Here is a 21,898-nt window from a genome sequence, read left to right as displayed (position 1 = left end):
AATTAATAATAATACTTTTACGTGTTTTAATTCCCTCCATTAGTCGAAGTCGCAGTGGGTAGTAACGTCAAGTGTAAAAACAAGACGGTAAAAAGCTCTCCCAAATGTCCCCATCCTTGTTTACTTTAACTTTCTCTGTTGTGAAACCGGTTCGGACTCGCTTGTCCTGTTTGCCACTTGTAGAAAACTCTTGACTGCCCTCTGCTGGTGATAACGCGTCATCTCAAACAACAACTACGGTCTGCGCGTTTTGAACTTCAGACCTACTTCAAACGCCATCTTACTCACGTTAAACCAGCGAAAATATACATCGCAAAAGAAATCCTTAAAAAGACACAGAAGTCCAACCTGTAGCAGTTTAGAAAGCATCTTTAATTGCAATAATACCAACATTTCACATGATTTCCATTCCAGAGGTGCAGAAAGACAAACATGACAAATAATTGAGATGGTTATTTTTTTTATTTTATTTTTTTATTTCCTCTGCTAATTAAGTGCGAAAGATGTGATCCTTTTAAATGCGAGCTGTTATTCTTGTCAACACATTCCTCTCACTTTCCAGAAGTGTGAGCCAAAAGCCGACCCTGGGCACAGCCTGTGAGGGGTTTACATCATCCAGACAACAAACAGCTTGTATCTCTAAAAAGTTCATCCGATACATCTACGCTATACCTGGCCGGTCAGAGTTTAGTGTACCTACTGTGGGCTGCAGTGATGAAGAACGTCCCTACTTTCTGAATCTGCCTTTGGTTTGTGATGACCTCAGCTACTCTCTCCCCCCCCCCCTCAAGCTGTGCCCTGAGAATACAGTGTGTGCCGTGAGTACAAGACTACCCCACCACCCCCATTTTAACTTTAACCCTGAACATTAACAACAACACTGATAGAGATAAACATAAAAATCAATGAATGTCCAGGAAAAAAAAGGAGTCAACAACCCTGCCCAGTAGATTTCAGCTGCACTTAAAGGCCCTTAGCGCGCGTTGGCAGTGTGTGCACTCGCTACACGAGTACGTGCACGGTCTTTGCAAAACTTCAAAGCCTCGCCGTCACTGTTTTAATGAAACACAAATGCAGTGGTTTATAATATCTCGGCTTAAGCGTTCGTTCGTTTGCCGTTTCATCTCAGTGCAAAATTTTATTTCAGCACAGTCACAATCTGAATGCCTTCAGTATGTCTTCAATTGGTACTTCAAATCTGCTTCCAATTTTATGTTTCCACGTGTGTAAAAAAAAAAAAATGTTTAAGCCCAAAAGCAACGTCACAAGTACTAATTGCAGCTAAATTGATAGAATACGTTTAAGAGTATAAACCTTCTTTATAAACTGAGGCACGAGAGCAAGCGTAATAAACATGAAGCACTTCCATTCTTACCCATTATAAAAACGTCTGCATAAAATACAATTTTATAGGTTGATATTACTTTGGTCCCCTTCCAGTAATCTGTCTTCATTTCAGTATACTTCTTTTTGTTTTCCTTTTTCTTCAATTAGAAAAATAGATCCTAAATCAGGACTATAATAAGTGGAATGTTTCCTTATAAAAATATCATTTTCTTTTTGCATTTTTCCCAGAGAATGAAAAAAATGAAACTAATTTGGCCCAGAAAAAACATGTGTCTGTCAGCATGACGACTGTCCAAGTTTACTGGCTTCTCTGTGTGTGTGTGTGTGTGTGTGTGTGTGTGTTAAGAATGCATAGATTGTCACTGTTTGAGAGATCAGACTGTCGCAGGACTAAACTTGGAGGAAACAAGCTGAATCCCTGTCTCTAGTCTGGACCACATTCTTGTGTTTGAGTTCCTCTCCGTTCAGGAGTTACAGTACTGTGTTCTCGGAAGTGTTTTTGGGTCTGTCTATTTTCTGATGAAGTTCTATAAGGAGTCTAGGAATGCTGTTTATTCAGGTTTGGGCTCAGGGATCTCGGTCTTGGGCTCGCTCTCCTCGTCGCTTTCGAGGCCGACGCGGGTGACAGTGCGGCGCACGGTGAACGGGAGGTCGCCACGCCTGCAACAGAAGGAGAAAAGTTACTGAGCTGTTCTTTAAATAATGCGGTGGAGCAACACCGTCCAGAATTTAGTTGCTTATGTATAGTTTATGTAAAGTTTAGGTGGATCTCCTGCACTTCCAACTAATCTGTGTACGACTGCTCCATCTATCCGTGTGTGAACTTGGATAATAATGGAAGCCTTTGGGGCTTCAGGGACTTTTCCCACCTGAGCTTGTTCTTGAGGGTGGTGACTTCACGGTTCATGGCATCCGCTGACTCGGTGGCGTCCTCCAGCTCCCTCTGCAGTTTCCTTCGGTTGGCGTTGGCTCTCTGAGCCTCCTCCTCAGCCTCCTCCAGCTGACGCTTCAGCTGCTTCATACGAGAGTTACACTTGTCCACCTGAAGTAAAATACAAATAAGATAAATGTTAAGACACCCTCAAAATATCAGATCTCCTGGATGTAGGCTACATGAGACATCTGATATACTGAGAAACTAGTATTTTATCTGATAAAGCACTACTTTAACAGTCAAAGCTTATTTTGGCTTTACGACAATATTTTGCTGATATTGTGCAACGCCTTCTCGGGCATCTAGAAGGTACAGCGTTAGATCTTTATGTGCGTCACATTGCTAACAGCCAGAAAGGCTGATGGAGATAAAAGCCCACTGACCTGGTCTTTGTACTGCTCTGTGTTGCGCCTCTCGTCGTCCACCTGCAGGATGACTTCCTTCAGCTTCTTCTCGGTGCGTCTCACAAGCTTGGTGGCGCCCTGTCTCTCCCTGAGTCAAAAACACAACATCGGTCAGAATAAGGACGTTTGGTGTGTAGCCCAGTAGCACAGCAAGTATCCAAATCATTTACCCGAGCAAAAGCAGCAAGAAAAAAATACTGAAGTTCTGCATTGACAATATCACAAGTAAACTCATAGCCATGCAACATTTCCAAGCGTGCATTCTTTAATGAACATGCGCCCTCTGTTTAATTTCTGGGTCTTTCACCTGGTCTCCATGTCCAGCTGTTCCTCCAGCTGAGAGATCTTGGCCTCCAAGGCAGCCATGTTGGCCTTGTACTTGGACTTCACCGTTCCCTCCAGCTCCTGCAGCTTCAGTTTCAGCTCCTTGTTCTGACGCTCCAGCTGGGAACGAGCGCCCTCGACGCGCTGGCAGGTACTGCGCTCTGCGGTCAGCTCCACATTCATTTGGTCAGTCTAAAAAAATAAAAATGTAAAAGTGTGACATGGACGGGTCAGTTTGTGTTGAACTTATCCAATACCTCCAAATCCAACTTGTTTTCATGCTACGCAGCAAAGAATCAGTGTTTTTGTAATTATTACATTGGGTGTTAAAAAAAAAAGAAAAAAGAAAAGCTTTGAATCAATTGAACTTCACATCAAAACGTGCATTTCTTAATGTAGCGTGAGCCAACAGACCTGCAGCATTGCTTTCTTCAGCCTGTCATTGGTCAGCTCGGTGTTGCACTGCTCTTCCTCCAGCTCTTCCTCCAGCTGAGCAATACGAGCCTCCAGCCGTCTCCTCTCCTCTGCAGCCTGAGCACTGGAAAGTCATATTAAATTTAGATTAAAAAAAATAAAAAAAAAGACGCAGGAAGGGAGATTGTACACACGGTGCACACAGCTGACAGTGTGACTGAACGTTGGAGAGATGCCTTACTTCTTCGTGGCCTGGTTATTAATCTCATCCTGCAGCTCGTCTCTCTCCTGCTGAGCTTGTCTCTTGACTCGCTCTGCAGCTGCCAGCTCCTGCAAGGCGAAGAATGAGCAGTCAAATTAGAGATCTTCACAAACTGAGGACACATTTTTTTTGTATGATGAATTTGCACATCAATATTTAATACTGTTGTTTTTGTCAGGAGTACTTTAACACGGTATTCAAATAACACAAAGCAAGAAAGCGACAAATGTTTCCCCCCGTTAAAGGGTAGATTAAGTAAAGGCATCAACCAATCACATTATGTGGACGTGGAAAAGGCGTCGCGTTACAACTCCTCACGACAACGTTGATTGTATATTTTGTGTCCTTTTGTCATGTAAAACCGGGCGGATGGAGACACAAACAAAGATAACGACCTCAAGGACATCTATGGAGTACCTCTGAAAAAACAGGCTGTCAGGACAGTGAGGAGTTTATGTAGTTTACTTTTGGAGCTAGTAAGTGTCTCATTCAGGTTTCATCACTGGATGATGTTGAATCCATTATTTTTTTTGAAGACCGAGCTGACGCGAATCTGTTCAAACCTTCTTTTTGGACAACCGATACAAACTCTCTTCGCTGCTGCTACGAGTAGTTTTGGTGTGAAATAGTCACAGGTGAGCGCTTGGTATTTCTGTGTTGTTTATTCGTCCCGCGCCGCGCGTTTTAAGGCCTTCAGTGTGCAATAGAAGCAGGGGAAGAGAATAGAAAGTTGAAAACAAAAGAGATGTGCATGCTGACCTCCTGCATCTGGATCATGTCGGCCTCCATGCCCTTCAGCTTCTTCTCGGTCTCCTTGCTCTGGGCGAGGATCTCCTCTCTGGACATACGAGTGTCCTCCAGCTCCCGGATAAGATCCTTCATCTGGGCCTGAGGACAGAAACGGGAGAACTGTAAAATCTGGGAGCAAACTCTTTGTTTGGTATTTCATACACACAGTTGAACTAATCAACTATCAGCAGCATGTTTTTGTTGTACTCACTTGGAGCTTCTTCAGCTGTTTCAAGGCCTCATCACGGTTCTTGTTGGCCATGTCAATGCCCGCCTCCAGCTCCTTCAGGTCCAGCTCCAGCTTCTTGCGTGAGGCCACGGCTGCAGAGCGCTGCTTCCTTTCATCCTCCAGCTCCATCTCCATCTCCCGCACCTGAAGGACACGCACACATTTGATTTTACATCCCAGAAACTGCACCTGTATACGTCGACACCACGTTTTTATGTTCATAAAAGTTTGACATTTTCACAAGAGTAAAAATGTCATTGCAATTTTTATTTCATGGCAAATAATTGCTAAACAAATAAGAATAGTTGTGCTGGTTACAAACAAAAATATATGCTATATGCAGATTGTCTAGCAGTTTGGACACAATTTCACACAGTCATAAGAAAACATTGAAATATCTAACAGTGCATTGAGATTATATCCATACCTGTTTAACCAGAGCCCTCTTCTTCTCCTCGCCCATCTCATCACGTCCTGTCAGGTCTCTCTCATACTGGGCCTTCATGGCCTGCATGTTGACCTCCAGACGGAGCTTGGCGTCCTCGGTGGCCTGCAGCTCGTCCTCCAGCTCCTCCAGCTGAGTCTTCATCTCCTCCAGCTGCTGCTCCATCGCACGTTTACCCTTCTCCAACTCGTGCACCTGCGGATCAGAGAATAGGGTTTTCTGATGAGAACAACAGACCGACGGCACAGAACAAACACGCCTCCGAAAACATCTTATAGACTTACACTCTTGCCAACATCGTCCTTAGAGGAAACCAGGTCCTCCATTTCAGCCCGCAGCAGTTTGTTGTTGCGGTCCACTTCGTCCTTGATGTCCATCAGGGATTCCAGCTCCCGGGTCAAAGCCAGCGCCCGGGTGTCCTTCTCACGGGCCTCAGCTTCAGCTCGGTCACGCTCCTCTGCAAATCGGGCGGAGATGTTCTTCTCCTCTGCCAGCATCTAACGAAAATCAAAGCAACGATGTTTAATGTTTGTAAAAATCGGAAGTTATGATTCTACATTAACATCGTTGATGCTGCATGTACTCGTCAGCCGACCTGGTCAAACTTCTTCTGCTTCTTCTCCAGGTTGGAGACGATCTGTCGAAGGTGGTCCTGGTCTACCACCATGTCGTCCAACTCTTGCTGGAGACGTGTCTTTGTTTTGTCCAACTTCTCGAAGGCTGCACATTTTTCCTCCAGGCGCTGGTTGGTTCCCTCCAGGTCTCTTTGAAACCTCTTCTTTCCCTCCTCAGCAGTCTCCAGACAGGCGGTATCCTGCTCCACCTTTTTCTTCATTTCAGCAAGCTGGAAATGGAAATAAAGGCGTGTCAAACATTTAATGCCGTGAGGTAGACGTGGGGTTCATTTAACAGAAAAGTCAGTAACAGGAAGTTTCTGTGCTGCTGGTCGGAACGAAAGTTGACAGAAGACTTTGGAGGACATGTTAATGTGTTATACCTGAGCTTGTACTGTCTGAAGCTGCTTCTCCACGTTCCTCTTGGCTTCTTCCTCCTCATCCAGCTGTTCTTTCAGGTTGTTCTGTTCATCCTCGAGCTGGCGAAGACGAGTGCCAAGTGACAATTTCTGGCGCGTCTCTTCCTGGAGTAGTTCCTGTTGTTCCAGACACAAGGAGTTAGAAGTAGAAACTATTTAATCACGTAGCCAAATAAATACTGCAGGGAAATGGCTAATACGTAGATTTCAACATCAAGCATTTTTTTACTTGGAAGTTTGAGCCTGACTGATGCATGAGCAGATAAGATCATGACACAATTAATGTGTGGTATTTATACATGAACTAGTCTGAATCCTTTGACTGTCATTGTGACACATGGGGCCAAATAAAAATGATAAAGACTCATAATACAGCCTTAACTTTAAGGCTCTTTTGGAGGACGTACATGGAACCTCATGAACCTTCACTGTTATATTGTTAAATACAGACTTTTTCCTGAATTAAAAAGAAAGACGTATCATCAGTTGTAAGTGACCTGCCAGCTTCATGTCTCAGGTATACACAAATTAAGTTTACCAACTTTGAATGTTGGCTGTAATATATCGGCAAATATATTCCTAATACATTATTCAATTCTTTTTATTAGATAGTTGAAAGCAGAGATATAAACATAAAACTTTTGATAAAATCATCAGAACCATATTGGAAATAAATCTATCACACATTTGGTTTAAATGGATGTGGCGTGTACATGTAAAGCGTTACCTCTGGACCTACAGCAGAGTAACAACAACATTCACCCCCTGGCTGTGTGGCAGCGTACCTGAACGTCCTGCAGCTGGGACTCCACAGCAGAGCAGTCTTTTGTCGCTTTGATGGATTTACCCTCCACTTCATTCAGAACGCCACTAACATTGTCCAGTTCAGCCTGCGGACAAAGAACAAATAAACATAAACAACAAATCAGCACTTTGGGTCTGTATGGTTGTGTAGAATATATAGGTGTAATTAGGAGCACCTGGAGATGCAAAAGCACTGACACGGAACAAGACAAATTCTTTCAGGACTTGTACCTGCACTTTGGTGAGTTTCTCAGCCAGCTCCACCCTCTGGCGTTCACTCTCTGAATGTTTGAGCAGCAGCTCCTGGACCTGAGCTTCAGCCTTCTTCCTGCGATGTTCCGAATCTCCTTTACCCTGCATCAGCGTCTGCATCTCAATGGTGAGCTCGTTCCTCTCGGACTCCAGGGCCTGTTTGGCCTTCTCCATCGACACTTTGTTCTGCAGCAAAAGTCACAAACAGTCAGTAACTGTTATTAAAGAGAAATGACCCCCGCCCCCATATTTGGATACTAGCTCTGAAACCGTACCCTCTTCGCCTGCTCCAACTGCTCATTGAGCTCATCGAAGGCCTGACCGTGTTTCTGTCTCATCTCAACCAGCTGCTGTTCGTGGACTTTGGTTTCGTCGTCAAGAGTCTTTTTTAAGTGTGCCACCTCCGTCTCACGTTTGCTCCTACGCAGGATGAGCAGAGATTAGTATAATGGTCTGAAAATTGACAGTAGAACCAAAACACCATGCAACATGACTGGCAGAGGCTTGTTGTGCATGTCCCCAGGACCAATATCTCTACCTGAGTTCTTGCTGAGCAGCGGTGGAGTCCAGCGTGTCCTCCAGCTCAGTCTTGAGGGCCTCCAGCTCTTCTCCCAGATCCCTGCGGTGTTTCTCTGCCTTGGTGCGGGCCTGCCTCTCCAGGTCCAGATCCTCTTGCAGTTCAGAGAGCTGCGCTTCCATCTCACGGATCTTTTTCTGGGCCAGGTTCTTCTGCGCAGCCTCCTCCTCAATCCTTCAGGAAGTAATGAGTCAGCAAAAAATGTGTAAATAGAGCTGAACTGATCATCCATTATTTATCTTTTAAGATAACCTACAAAACCACTACTGACTGATGAACTGAGAATACAAAAATGACCAATATCTTTAAACCTTCCAATCAATATTTAGTGTTTACACCGACCTGGCAAGAGCTGCCTGGAGTTCTTCTTCCTTCTTGGCTAGCTGGGCACGGAGCTCTGCAATCTGGGCCTGCAGCTCGGCAATCTGATCGTGTATCTCCGTGAAGTCGCCTTCCAGCTTGCGTCGGTTCTTCTCCAGCTCTTGACGCCCCTTCTCCTCCCTGCGCAGGCGGTCTAACATAAAAAAAAACCAGCAAATATCAAACTGCCGAAAGGGAGATTAATAGCGGTACACAGTTTTCGGTCCAATGAGATGTGTAGTAGCCGTCACGCGAGTTACTGTATGTGCCTGCTGAGTTTTCTTCCTACCCTCTAGGTCAGTGATCATGGCCTCATGCTTGGTCTTAAGTTTCTGCAAGCTCTTGGATTTCTCTTCCTCCTCTGCCAGGTTAGTGGTGAACTCAGAGATCCTCTCATCCAGCAGCCTCTTCTCCTGCATTCCCAAACAGTCACCAATTACTTTACTGAGAGATTGAGCACTTTCATGTTATTTTCACAGAAAATTATCAGGGAGTCAAATCAAGTCAGTCATCACCAGTCCAAATGACCAACATCACTATCTAGCAGCCGTTGGAATTTTTTTCATCCGAACCTTGTTTAGTTTGTTGTTCTGGTCATCTAAAACCATAACATCATCTTCAATCTTCTTCATCTTGGCCTCCAAGGTGACTTTCTCCAGCTGGAGCTTCTGCCTGGCTGCCTCCTCCTCATCCAGCTGCTGCTCCAAGTCCTGTGTGCAGATAAATAACGGGGGGTTTGGCAAGGCAACTAACTCAAACAGTGAAGTCCTCAGACTCCGTACATATTTGTGTGTAGAGTGACTGATCTTTTCCTACTCACAGAAATATTTTGCTGCATCTTTTTTTTTTCTGATGTCAAATGAGAGGCGCGCTCTTCTTCCTCCTCCACACGGGCCTCCAGGTCGTGGAGGATCTCCTCCAGCTCCTGCTTCTTGGCAGCTAGACGGGCTCTCATTTCCTCTGCCTCAGCGCAGAGCTCTGTTTCTGCCTGAAGCTGCTCCTGCAGAGCCATCTTCTCAGCACCCAGCTACAAACGCAGAAAAAGGATGACTTCAATCGCGTGCATTGTTAAATCTGGAATAAACTTAAGCTCTTTCTGGAGCAATGAATTGAGGGACAGGGATTGATTTACATTTCCTGCCAGAAAATGTTTATTTACCTGCTGCTGTTTTTCCTCCATCTCCTGGAGCTGCTGCTCAGCATACAAATGCTTCTCCTTCACCTTAACCAGCTCATCATCCTTGGCCTGCATCTCCTCCTCCTGCCTGCTGACTTGCAGCAGAGGCTTCACCTGAGGACAAAAGATGTGGAAATGAGTTATAAGTACAGTAACGACCAAGATGTTGGCGGATATATTGTAGGAGAGCGATGTTCACCTTGGTGAAGAGTCTCCACCACTGCCAGTTCCTGAGTTTAAGATAAGCAGCACAGTTCCTCTGGATCACCTTCATCGCAGTCAGCTGCTGCTGTCTCTTGGCAAAAGCCCTACAAAGCAACATTAGATACAGTCACACTTTATATTACCATGCACCACAAGCATTACACTTACTTTACATATCAATGAGCAGGTCATTTCCTGCCGAGGCTCTCTTGTCTTACTTGCGGGCCACGTAGCCTCGGCACCAGGCCTGGAAACTGATGATGATGTCGGTGATCTTCATGTCCCTCTCCTCCTCCAGGTGAGCGAGGACTCCTGCTCGGAAGAAAACTTTGCTCTGACCAATGCGGTACAGGTTGGGATCCAGCTCCAGACTTTTGATCTGACGGGACAGGGAGAGCACTGATGGTCAGTCACACGGCAGAAGCAGACATTGTAGAGCCTGACTAAGATTTTATAGTCCTCTTACCATGAGCACACAGGCCTGCTTTCCATCCATGAAGCCCTTGGGGATGGCGTTGGGAGTGAGGATCTCATACCTGTGAGAAGGGCAGGTTAGAGGATATCGTTTTGATTTCTTTAGACACATCAACCACTCAAGAAAAATTGTACATTTTTATAATGCGTCACCTCTGTCTGAACTCCTGGAAGACGATGCGGTTGGGGAAGCCCTGTCTGCAGATACGGATCCCCTCCAGCACACCGTTACACCTCAGCTGGTCCAGAACCAGATGGGGGTCCAGTTTACCAGCCTAAGGACATGGAACATTTGTAGCTGAACAGTGTGGCAAACAGAGACACAGCTCTACTCTTCACATTGGCGTACAGGACTTTTTCATTAAAAAATTTAAAAAAATTTAAAATTTAAAAAAAATCAACAATTATAAAAACAGAGAAACAAAATTTAGGAGCTAAACTATTGAAAGGTCTTTTTCTTTTTGAGTATTCCTGTTATGTTTCTTTCATGTCTGTGGGGGAATATTAGACCAATTAAAATATCAAATTAGACTGAAAAATGAGTGTTCGACACAATTTTAACATAAAACAGGAGTGATTCTGTTTAATTTACTATTGTCTGAGTCGTTTTTTTTAAGTGTGTTCAATAAATGAAAAGATGATTATGCAGACATAGAAACGGACTAAAAACTACAGATTATCTGTTTAAATAGACAATCTGTTAAGTGTTGAGTGGTTATTTATTTCTGCTTGAGAATATAATTACAATAAGACTGCAAGAAAAAACAAGTTTTTCTCATTTATTGATTTGTTGATTTTACAGCCACTTCTTCTCGAGTACACTTGAATCTCATTACACGCACATTCTTGTGCTCTAGCCTGTTTTGCAGTGTCCCACTCTTTCACTTTGCTTAAATACTTCCCTGTTTAGTGAATGAAGAAGTAAACAGTTTATAGCGATCACAAGTTCTGTGTAACAAATAAGTTCAGCCTGCACTACAAATCTAGCCAATAAAGTTTCAGACTATTTGAACCAGTCATAGGAGCCTTTTTAGCACCTGGACCTGTCCCACAGGAGCCAAGTCTAGTATAGTAAAGAGACGCCAGTATTTGCCCGATACCTTTTTCTCATGGTTGGGGATAATGCAGCGAACAAAGTTGGGGTTTGTGTTCCTCAGTGTGGCCATGAGCTTGGACAGCTGTTCCTTGTAAAGCTGGCCCACTGTGCGGAACATGCCCTTGCGGGTCTTAAAAGCACCGGGCATCTCGGACATGCCAGAGACCTTATCCAGACCCACAATGCGGTCCACTGAAAGAAGAAATAGTAGAGAGAAAAAGAGGGATATATTAAGCAAGAGGTTAGCGGGGTTTTGTTTAGTAATTCAAACCAAATGCACATCACAAGGAAGAATGAATATGACTATTGTTCCTCAACTTCCTCCTGGTAAAAACACACACCAGGAGAGAGGAGGTGGTTCATAAAACCAGGACCAGTGAAACACCACACAAACACCAAGTGAATGTGGAGGGAAACAGAATTGAGGAGGAGGATGGCAGAGGGGAGTCACAAGAAGCCAGTGAAGTGTGGGAAGATCACACACCATAACGAAGAAAATATCCAGTGCAAGGGGTGGAAGGGATTCGTCAACTGGTCTCACAGCCAGTTTGTTGTTGTCTGAGTGAAAACTATGTGATTATTGAATAAGTATGTCTGTGCTTCAGGAAGGTGAGGAACTTTGGAGGTTGCAGTGGGCATTTTGGTGGTGACAAAAACAATCAAACCAAACCCATGCAGTATATACCCATTGCTGCAGTACCCATGACCAACACCAGGAGTCCCCAAACAACACTATTACACAGAGGGAGAGAAGGAGATTTCAATGGCAGAGCAACAAGTGGTAAGACGACCAGAAGATTTTGTTACAGCACACAGAGCTGGTTTAAAGACAGAAACAACTTACAAAATGTACCAACATGTTTTAAAAGATAATATCAGGACAAAAAAGGATGAAAACACAGTGGACGACAGAGAATTCACGGTGGAAACAAGCAAGTTTACGCGCGACAAACAGCAGGATAAAGAAGGAAAAAATAATAAACAAATGAAAAAGAAACCTTTTCACCTGAATCTGAGTGTAGAATAGGAAAACGTTGATAAAAATAGGCTCTCTGACAATTCTGTACCTCTGAGACCGAGTAAAAGAAAATATGACAGACAGAATTGGGCCATACAAAGGAATAAATGGATGGAAACAACCAATGGGATTTGAAAAAGGAAAGCACAAAGGTCCACACACCAGACAGTAAAAGAGAAAGTAAGCACGATGAACAAAAAGCCAACATGAAATATATTCCCACATCAAGCACTGCTCCTGAGCGAATGCAGTGATTTAGCATCTGTCTCAACTCACCGTCCTTCCAAAGCTCAGACACAAACTTGTCAGTGGACTGGTTGAGCAGAGAAGCCACATTGTCATTCAAGGGGTCCATGTTCTTCATCAGCCACTCATCGGCCTTGTAGTCCACCTGAGGAGAAACATTAGGCAGGAAAAGTCATTGCGGGATCAATAATACCAAGTTTGAGAACTGGAGGAATGCAGTGCAACTCTAAAAAGTTAAAACTTAATGAAAAAGTAGGCCTGAGAAATGCATTCATTAGAATACATCGTAATGAACGTTGCATATTTACCTTGCCAGCATAATGGATAATACAGAAATCTGCTTCATCCTTCAGTTTCTTGGGCTTGAAGAACTTGGGGTGAGTGCCCTGCTCCTGGAGCACCTTTTCCACAAAGCTCTTGTCTGTGGCCTTTGGAAACCAGCACTCTTCATCCAGCAGAGCGAGGATACCGGGGGGACTGGCCTGGACACACAGGAGAGAGCAGAGGTTAATACACGACACAGCACTTAACATGTTGGAAGTGCAAAGAAATCCTGAAATGGCAGCATCAGATGAGAAATAAACAGGATTAAGTGCCTGGTAATGAAAAGATATTTAAACTTGACTGGTGGGTGGAACGTGCAAACTCACAGGCTTCTCGATGAGCTCGATGCAGGGCTGCAGGTCGAGGCCGAAGTCAATGAAGCTCCACTCGATGCCCTCCCTCTGGTACTCCTCCTGCTCCAGGATGAACATGGTGTGGTTGAAAAGCTGCTGCAGCTTCTCATTGGTGTAGTTGATGCACAGCTGCTCAAAGGAGTTCAGCTGGAGAGACAAGAGAAAAATGCTTAGAAATACTGTTGTTCACAGCAAAACTGAAAACACAGAACATTTTGGATGTTTTGTAGGATGTATATGCATATTTGCTTGATGAAGAAGTCATATTAAAGTTTTCCTCATGCGTTTACCTCAAAGATCTCGAAGCCAGCAATGTCCAGGATGCCAATGAAGGAAGCTCCCTGCCTCTTGGTCTTGTCGAGGGCTTTGTTGATCCTCATGACGAGCCAGCGGAACATCCTCTCATAAGTGGCCTTGGCCAGGGCTTCAACAGCAAACTCAGCTTGCTCTTGAGTCTGAGCTTTCTGGACATAGTCTCTGCCCACCTTAATCCTGGGAGACAGGATGGCCCTGGTGAAGTCTGTGACGTTCATGCCCATGAGGTGGGACACTTTCTGGGCGGCTGTTGAGGTAAAAATGAGAGGATGGTAGAGGTGACAAAGAAAAGAAATGAAGGGGGAAAAAATGACATTTAAGGTACAAACTGCAGAATTATCAACTTCTAATGAAGGTGCAGAGGGTAAAGGTCGGACTTACCCGTGTTGTCAGGCATGGAGGCCTGGTCTGTGTGGCGCTCCTTCTTGAAGCTCATGTTTCCAAGCTGCAGAACAGAGGCCACCACCTTCAACATGCCTGCACACAAAGAGCAAACGGGAACATACACATGGTACCAGTTTTATGTTGAGGTGAGAATACGTGGACCAGGATATACACGTTAAGTCCCGGAATAGCTTACCGATCTGCTCGTCCTCTGGAATACTCATGATCCTCATGGCCTCCAAGGTCTCAGTGAACAGATCCTTGTCCTGCTGCCCCGGGATGGTGACATTCCCGTTGGAAAGGAAACGGTAGTTGTTGTAATTTTCAAGGAGGAGATCATCTGAGACGAGAGGCAAAGAAGAAGTTAACAATCTTCACAACAAGGACTTCATAATATTTCTTATTCTGCAAATCCCTGCTGATTTTGAATAGAGAGTGTATAATATTCTGCTTACTGCGCAATTTATCTCCAGCCCCTGTGAGCAAGTAGTAGAAGATGTGAAAGGTTCGTTCGTCTTTGGCCTGGCGAATTGCACGGGATTTCTCCAACAAGTCTAGAGGTCAACCTGTCAAGGACAACTTCTCCGATACGACCCTGACAAAGCTCTTTGAACAAGTTTGTGTATTGTGCTTTTGAAGAGAAGCAATGACCTGAAGGCATTAAGGATACAAGTTTCAATATTGGCACCGACGATGTAACCATTGACATCAAAGTTGATCCTGATGAATTTTCCCTATGGGGAGGGAAGAAAACACATTTTAAGGAAGGTAAGTGAGGCAGGCTAGTTGGAAAACAGGCATTTATAAAGAAACCTGAAACACAAGTTATGGTTGTAATTCTTACGAATCTGGAGGAGTTGTCATTTTTGACTGTCTTGGCATTTCCAAAGGCTTCAAGGATGGGGTTAGCCTGCAGCAGCTGCTTCTCCAGCTCCCCCTGGTGGATAAGAACAGAATAGCAGAGCAAAATATAAAATAAACTTTATATTGGTACTTTTTCGTGCCAAGATATTTCTTCACCGTGGAAGACCTTGTCACCAAAATGGATAATTCACTACTATGAATCATGACCTCATATTATGATGATTTTAATTTAGAAGATTATTAGTGTATTTCATTGTCAAACGCTGATTAGTTTGCCTCCTCTTAAACAATATTCTGACACAAACTGCCAATTTACCCATGATGTACTTACATTTGAGAGAAGGGACAACATGAAGTGATAAAAGAAGGGAAAACGTATACACACACGAACACACACATTGCAACCCAAGCATTTTGTCCCAACACATAACGTCATGTCAGTACCCAAATCAGCAAACACCCAAAAACACTGAGACTGTCATCAATGACCCATCACCTGTTAACCAGAGCAGAATAGTTTAGTGAAACCCAAGCACAAAACAGCTTCCTTCCTTTCAAGCTATGGCTTTCAGTGAAGTCCACACCTACCATGTCCAATATGAAATTAATTCTCTGGCACATTAGTTTTATTAGTACAGAATATGTACATTCAATACAGAAAGTCAATATTTTTCTCCCCAGCATGACTTTAAATCTCATCTTAAATAAAAAAAAAAATTAAAAAAAAAAAACAACACCACTTACATAAATGTGAAGGCAGAAAAACAGACCATCACACAAAATGTATGCTACACGGTATATAAGTGTTTCTGTACAAAGTGTACTGAATATGATGTATTGTATGAACACACACATTGTCCAAGCAACAAGAGGAAAGCAACTTTGGACTGAGGTGCACGCACAAAGTAGCGATACAAGTTGTGAAAAATTCAACCAGACAAATATAAACACACTATCAGACCAAAAACTGCTGTATTTTTTTTTTTTTTTTTTAAATCAGCAAAGACCCCTCCCTCTTATCCTACTATTGTCTGGCTGAATTTTTCACGGGAACACATACGGCTGTCACTGAGCTGCAAACAAACTTCCTCCCTACTTCCTATTGGCTGGCAGGACATGTCACCTCTGCCCTTAAAACAAAGTGACTCCCACAACAGTGCGCTCCAGCGACGGGAAGAGAAGAGGAGAGGAGGGATGAGGGGGTGAGGGCGGGGTGGGAGGAGGAGGAGGAGGAGGAAGGTGATGACAGGAGCAGGTGGGGAGGAAGAGTGAATGAAGGGAGAGAGTTAACTCACATGTGACAGGACCGAGCTGTTCTGTTGGTGGGGAGAGAGAAATACAACAACCTCAAAAAAAGGGATGATAGATGTGGTTTGCATTAAAACCCCACTGGGTCGCTCTCAGCAGCATCTGTCAGAGCTGACAGGCCGGTTAACAGTATTGCAGGTTGTTCCAGTAAAGTCTGGTACGAGTGGTTGACGCTGAACTGAGTTTTACTTCTGATGAGAAGATGCAGTAAAATCGGAAAAACCAAACACATCGCAGATAAAGGCCTCTGGTCTATTTAAAACGTCAGAGTGCATGACTCCATTTCCTTGCCTGCGGGGCCTTTATCGTAATTACCACCCATATCCCTTTGATAAAGTTTCTTTTCTGTGGCAGCTGTGACACAAAAGAATGTTTCTACTGCAGAAAATAAGCTGCTCAAATACAATGACGTGATGATGGATTAACAATCCGGTAATGTGCACATACACATCACAGTTACAATGAAATGAGGTAGTTCATCAAGGGTGCAGAGAGGATAAGACAAATTATACTCCTGTAAAATAAAAGAAATTATCAAATAAAAAGCAACAGCAGGGAGTGAAGTGAGATGACGGGAAGAGCTAAAATATTAGGTTTGGAGGTTGGACTGTGTGGACGAGAGGCAGGACTGACCTGATCTTTCTTGGTCTTGTGAGAGGAAGCCACATGAGCGAGATATTGGATGACCTTCTTGGTGTTCTCGGTCTTTCCAGCACCAGACTCGCCTCTATACAAGACGGACAGGAGAAAAATACAATCAGAAAAACCTAAAAGGAAAAGAGAGACACTGAAAGAAGTGTGTTGTAATGTGTGTGCATTTGTAACTCACGTGCAAAGAATGGACTGGTCTTCACGATCTGCAAAAAAACGAAAAAGAAAAGATGTGCAAATGTGGATTATGTAGCCTCTGCAGAACAACAATGCTGCATATTCTAAATGAGCATGTACCATCACCATCTGTCAGTACAACAAGAAGTACATTGACCACAGACAGGAAATCAATTTCCGGCTTCCTGTGACTGTAAAGACGTGCTGCCGGTGCTCTAACTAACTGGCTAATTACCCCCCATCTCCTCCTGAAATGTACTCTGAACACATAGCTGGAGCCAAACATCGAAAACAAAAAAAGAGCACCAATGAGATGGAGGGGAGCAGCTTGGGTGGTGTGGATGACAGATGACAGTACTCGGCACAGAAAACAGACCTAACACAGGGCTGCAATGCCAACCTAACAGAGAACATGCAGGAGGTGGACTAAACAAACTCATTAAATTACAATAGCTCAGGAGGAAATACCAAGCAGGGACTCGGTGTTGATTCATAAAGTCTCAAAACACTGCATAATTCAGTAATCTGGCATTGGTAGAAGGCAGAAAAAACAAAAAAACACATCAAACACAGGAAATCTGCATTAGCAGAGCTTAGGCAGGATATTTGTTTAACATAACTGCTGTGAAGTCGCTGTATAGCCTGAAGCACCAGCGTTGAGCTGAATCAAGTGTCAAAAACGAAATGAAATGTGAGCTTAACAGAATCCGTATTGATTTGTTGTACATTTCCTGTAATATCCCCCAATAGTCAGCAACAAATTAGGTGTAAGGAGACATCTCTTTTTTTTTAATTTTTTTTTTTTTAAACACAACCTTTCTTAGCTTAAGTTCAGAGCATGTGTTTGTGGGTCAGATAATTCATATATAACAGGACTTGCTATCAATGGGTCCAGTGTCTTCAGTTCAGTGCCTGTTCTGCATTGGATTTTTATGGGGATAGTAATACCAATACGACGACAATATTCTCTCAAGAGCCTTAAAATTTACAGCTCTGTAGGGCACCACTCAGAACAGTAACAATGGAATCCTAAAGGGAGCCATATTTTACAATCTCGGGGATGGGGAGTCTCACGAACATTTAAATGCGAAGCAAAAAAAAAAAAAAAAAAAAAAAAAAAAAAAAAAAAAAAAAAAAAAAAAAAAAATTACATCATGTATTTCAGGAGGCAAATTGCACCTCATAATTTTCTTCAAATGTTCTCATGCAACTCTCAGCTTTACAAGCAGCTGGGACGATGACTTACCCTGCATCATGCTTCTGTACGATGTGTCAGTGATGGCGTAGATATGAGGTGGCATTTCATGTCTCTTCTTGCCCTTGTACATGTCAACTATCTCCTCGGAGTAGATGGGCAGGTTCTTGTAGGGGTTTATGACGACACAGAAGAGACCAGAGTATGTCTGCAGGACAGATAAAAGGTGGCAATTAAAACATAAATACATTCCCTCTAGCATGGAATAAGAAATGCATGTAGATGACTCTGTGGAAGAGGAAGGAGTTGATGTCAAACTGGGTCGATAAAACGATTTTCTGAAAAATCCTTGACACCAGATGTAAAAATGCAACAAAGGAAATGTGCAATTCTGTATTTAATGTGCAGCAAATGATGAAGATCATGGGCTCGGATACTGGCTATTTCATGTTACTGTATAAGAACAAGGGCTTCCCCCCAAAAATATCTGCTTCTCAAGAAAAAAAAAGAAAAAAAAAGAGAAGCTGTACTCTCAACAATAACTGCATGATAATAATAATAATAAGGCCTTCCCATTCCCCATAACCACTGAGCTGAAAGTTTCTCATGATTTGTTATGTAATCTTAACCCCACCCTGCCGCAACTTTAAACTGATGAGACCTTGGCATTGTGAAAGTACAGCTACTTGACAGGTTACTCAAATCATATCTCAGATCTACATGGTAGGAAGATATTTTCTCTGATGTCAAAACCCTTTATATAAAAACCATTAAATCTTCTCCTCAGTATCTCACTCGTATCTCCTCTGAACATAACTTCGGAGTTTTTTTTTTTGTTTTTTTTTAGTGCGCTGCATTCCTGTGCTGCCCTCCCAACGTCTCTGTACCAGGCATCTCTCCCTCTGTTGAGCGCCCGCTGTCCCCTGAGAGATGGTCAATTTTAAGACTGGAGCGCCTGGAGCCACTCAAATCAACCGTAGCCTGGATCTCTGGAGGGATGGAGGGAGGGGACAGCAGGCTGTGTTGATATGACCGGGTCACAACACAAGAGTCGGACACCAAATCACTCCCAGCCCAGAAAAAGGGAGTAAATAACATAAATTACGGGGGCCGTAACATCAGTTACAACAATTTACATTCCAGGTCCATATCCGCAAAAACTAAACTCTGTGGCCACTCCTTCTCTGCCTCGTTCTTTTAACATCTCTCCTACTCTGGGTTGCATTGTTCCCAGCGGCTTCCTGTTTATGAGATAACTCCAAACAGAGAAAAAGAAGACTGAGAGAGCCAACAAGAAACTACTGGAGCCAATAGAGACGAGAGACAAAGAGGAAGATGGTGAAGGAAAAGAACGGGTACCACGAGTATGTTAACAGATTGCACACTTTCTTTGCAGTGACAACAGATTGTGTTGAACAATAGTGCTTAACCAGATAATTAGGAGGTTGGACAGAGACATAGACGGCGCTGGAGACGAGCCATGACAGATTGGTTTCTATAAGCCAGTGGGGAGTTTATAACTTTAGAAACAGAAACCTAAATTCTTCACTGTGACGTGACATTACATTTCAGCAAACAAGATGAACAATGCGATGAGCTTTTTATGTTCCCATACTCACGTATATGAGACCAGAGTAATATCTCTCCTTCAGGTTGTGCAGCACAGAGGCCTCGTTCAGGCAGGTGAGTTCGGCCATGTCCTCCACCTTGCTGAACTTGGGAGGGTTCATCTTCTGGATGTCGTCCTTGTTCACCTTGATCTTCTTACCAGAGTCTGCCAGCTCCACCACGCACTCGTCACCGCGCTCCTCCTTCACAGAGCCGGCTTCGAACCCCAGGCGCTCCGAGGGCACCCATACCAGCTTCTTGGTGGCCCAGTCAGCCTGCGCCAGCGGGTTGTTGACCAGATTACGGTCCACGTACAGAAACTTGTCTGCGTCTGACATGGTTGCTGTTTCACAGAGAGGAAGAAAGAAGAAACCGTGGTGAGAACACAGAAATGAAAGCACAACCACCAGAGAAAGTCCTTTTTTTTTTTTTTTTTAAACCGGTTTCACGTGTCCACATGGTGTTACATGTTCAGGAAGACGTATCTTAGGTGATAAATAAGCGGTCAACACCACGGCAGAGCATTTTTACGTTGAAAATTCAGTGACGGTCTCAAAACTATTTATTCAGACAGCCGGGGTTTTTGTACATTACAGCTCCGAGCTGCAGGCGAGTAGTAGAGATAGAGACAGTTTGCATATTCATAAATCATATGTAAAGAAGGTAAAGGTGTCAAATTAAAGGTGCATTTTTGATGAACAGAGTTGAGTTTTAGGGGTTTAATCAATGGCAGGAAAGGAACTTTAAGGATATCGGGACAGAGGTCTGAAGCAGATTTGTTCTAACCATCGTTTACATTTTGGTTATTCATCATCAAACTAAAAACATCTTCTGGTAGAAAAAAAAAAAAAAATCTCTGCTTCTTTTTAAACAGAACCAGACCGTTGCCATCTTTCCGTCTACACCTGCGATCTCTGAAGAATGCAAAGGTCAACACCGATGTGATGCACAACAGAGAGAATCTGCTCAGGTTACGTTGGGTCGACATAAAACATAGCAATGTCAAACAAGGCTCTGCACTACTCCACGGCTCGCTGCTGTGAATACTTAATCAAATTCCCAGCTGCCGGACCGTCCGGCCGACGGAGGGGAAACATGCGCCCGGGATCACAGAGATTTAAGTTCGTCTCTCAGCGGAGATGCCGCCAGTTTGGCGAAGTGCTTCAGTACACACGGTTGTCTGTTCGCTGGTAGGAAGCCAGTGAGGCGGCATGTTTTTATGGTTATTTCTACCGGCTGGTCATGATGCCTGTTTAGACGGGGGCGGAGGGGAGTTGACTGTGCGGGATCTTGTGGACATGACGTAAGCTGAGGGTCTCATCTTGTTAAACTAGTTGCGATATATTTATTGGTCAGCAGTGTTAGCCTACGTTCCAGTCCTCAGTCCTGCTTTTGGCATTGGGAGGATCCTGCTGAGTTGAGTAACACAATCTGTACCTCAAACGGTCCTTAGACATCACATGTTGGCAATTTGAGAGGCAGGAACAAACAAAACAAAAAAAAAAAGGAAGTAGGTTATTGTGATGACAATACAGATAATGCTCCCCATTTCCAAAAGGTTTTTTGCAGGGGAAAAAGGACATCGATGAAATTTACAGTCAGATCAAACTCACTGTGACATTATGGTCGTTATCTTTTGCAGGCAAGTAGAATTCAGGAAGAAGCTCCAATAACTTGAAATACACACTTTTTGTAACGACACTGCTCGTGCATTCGGAGGACTGTCTTTAAACAGCTTGATTCTCCGTACCGCGTCTCAAGAACAACGAGGTGGGAGAGGAATTGTCAAACTTAAATGAAACTTCTCATAAAATCTGAATAGATCCAAAACAAATGTTGCTTAGAATTTCAAATCAGACCAGCACACTGCCAGAGGTATGCAAGGTATATATTGTTCAAGCAAATACTTTGAAAGCAAGTTTGTCTTGCTTTAATATACACCGATGAAAGTTCATAAATAACTTGTTGACAGGGAGAGCTCAGTTTAACCCATGTAGAAAGTGACCCGACGAGTATAACCAGTATCAGGAAAATTAAAGAGTGCTCGAGCCAAACCGCCCAACTGGGGCGAGCGAAGAGATAGTGAGGGCAATTAACCAGACATAGTGTGCTTTCACAGACACTGGTGCCCCAGACTTTACCATCCCAATTATCATTCCAACACAGCGGGAGAATAACATTGTTTTCCCAGCAGCACCCGAGGTCGGGTTGAACCGTACGCTTACCATCACGTCTAAATAATATTAGCTGGAAGTGTTTCGTATGACCGTGAGCACAATTTCAATAACAAACGTTCTCACGTTCAACATTATAAAACACTATTTGTACGC

The 21,898-nt window shown here is 43.6% G+C and overlaps 1 protein-coding gene across 2 annotated transcripts in view; it reads right to left on the bottom strand.

The window, feature by feature from the left end:
* Positions 1–351: 351 nt before the first annotated feature.
* Positions 352–21,898, bottom strand: part of LOC138198158 (myosin-9-like) — a 31,538-nt gene continuing 9,991 nt past the window's right edge. Inside the window, exons 2-41 of one of the 2 annotated variants that reach the window (XM_069149389.1) lie at positions 19,580–19,911; positions 18,012–18,168; positions 16,767–16,794; positions 16,571–16,664; positions 15,925–15,945; positions 14,610–14,702; positions 14,436–14,499; positions 14,221–14,319; positions 13,962–14,105; positions 13,763–13,858; positions 13,357–13,628; positions 13,040–13,213; positions 12,698–12,871; positions 12,420–12,534; positions 11,130–11,317; positions 10,183–10,304; positions 10,022–10,091; positions 9,774–9,934; positions 9,551–9,659; positions 9,334–9,465; positions 8,995–9,201; positions 8,747–8,884; positions 8,464–8,587; positions 8,157–8,328; positions 7,776–7,988; positions 7,513–7,657; positions 7,217–7,423; positions 6,967–7,071; positions 6,146–6,298; positions 5,744–5,992; positions 5,433–5,645; positions 5,131–5,343; positions 4,686–4,847; positions 4,445–4,573; positions 3,665–3,753; positions 3,424–3,547; positions 2,993–3,201; positions 2,665–2,773; positions 2,217–2,389; positions 352–2,007 (exon numbers count right to left, since the gene is read on the bottom strand). In XM_069149389.1, the coding sequence (XP_069005490.1) occupies positions 1,899–2,007; positions 2,217–2,389; positions 2,665–2,773; positions 2,993–3,201; positions 3,424–3,547; positions 3,665–3,753; positions 4,445–4,573; positions 4,686–4,847; positions 5,131–5,343; positions 5,433–5,645; positions 5,744–5,992; positions 6,146–6,298; positions 6,967–7,071; positions 7,217–7,423; positions 7,513–7,657; positions 7,776–7,988; positions 8,157–8,328; positions 8,464–8,587; positions 8,747–8,884; positions 8,995–9,201; positions 9,334–9,465; positions 9,551–9,659; positions 9,774–9,934; positions 10,022–10,091; positions 10,183–10,304; positions 11,130–11,317; positions 12,420–12,534; positions 12,698–12,871; positions 13,040–13,213; positions 13,357–13,628; positions 13,763–13,858; positions 13,962–14,105; positions 14,221–14,319; positions 14,436–14,499; positions 14,610–14,702; positions 15,925–15,945; positions 16,571–16,664; positions 16,767–16,794; positions 18,012–18,168; positions 19,580–19,906 (5,883 nt within the window). In that variant the 5' untranslated portion in view covers positions 19,907–19,911 and the 3' untranslated portion in view covers positions 352–1,898. The remainder of the gene's footprint in view (positions 2,008–2,216; positions 2,390–2,664; positions 2,774–2,992; positions 3,202–3,423; positions 3,548–3,664; positions 3,754–4,444; positions 4,574–4,685; positions 4,848–5,130; positions 5,344–5,432; positions 5,646–5,743; positions 5,993–6,145; positions 6,299–6,966; positions 7,072–7,216; positions 7,424–7,512; positions 7,658–7,775; positions 7,989–8,156; positions 8,329–8,463; positions 8,588–8,746; positions 8,885–8,994; positions 9,202–9,333; positions 9,466–9,550; positions 9,660–9,773; positions 9,935–10,021; positions 10,092–10,182; positions 10,305–11,129; positions 11,318–12,419; positions 12,535–12,697; positions 12,872–13,039; positions 13,214–13,356; positions 13,629–13,762; positions 13,859–13,961; positions 14,106–14,220; positions 14,320–14,435; positions 14,500–14,609; positions 14,703–15,924; positions 15,946–16,570; positions 16,665–16,766; positions 16,795–18,011; positions 18,169–19,579; positions 19,912–21,898) is intronic. The other variant, XM_069149390.1, reaches the window with a different exon arrangement.

Source organism: Embiotoca jacksoni, unplaced genomic scaffold (genome assembly GCF_022577435.1).
Source record: "Embiotoca jacksoni isolate LCO1_2020_lvr unplaced genomic scaffold, fEmbJac1.0.p SCAF_15, whole genome shotgun sequence".
Lineage (NCBI taxonomy): Eukaryota > Metazoa > Chordata > Actinopteri > Embiotocidae > Embiotoca > Embiotoca jacksoni.
Note: the sequence above shows the minus strand (reverse complement) of the source record. Positions and strands in the feature narration are given on the sequence as shown.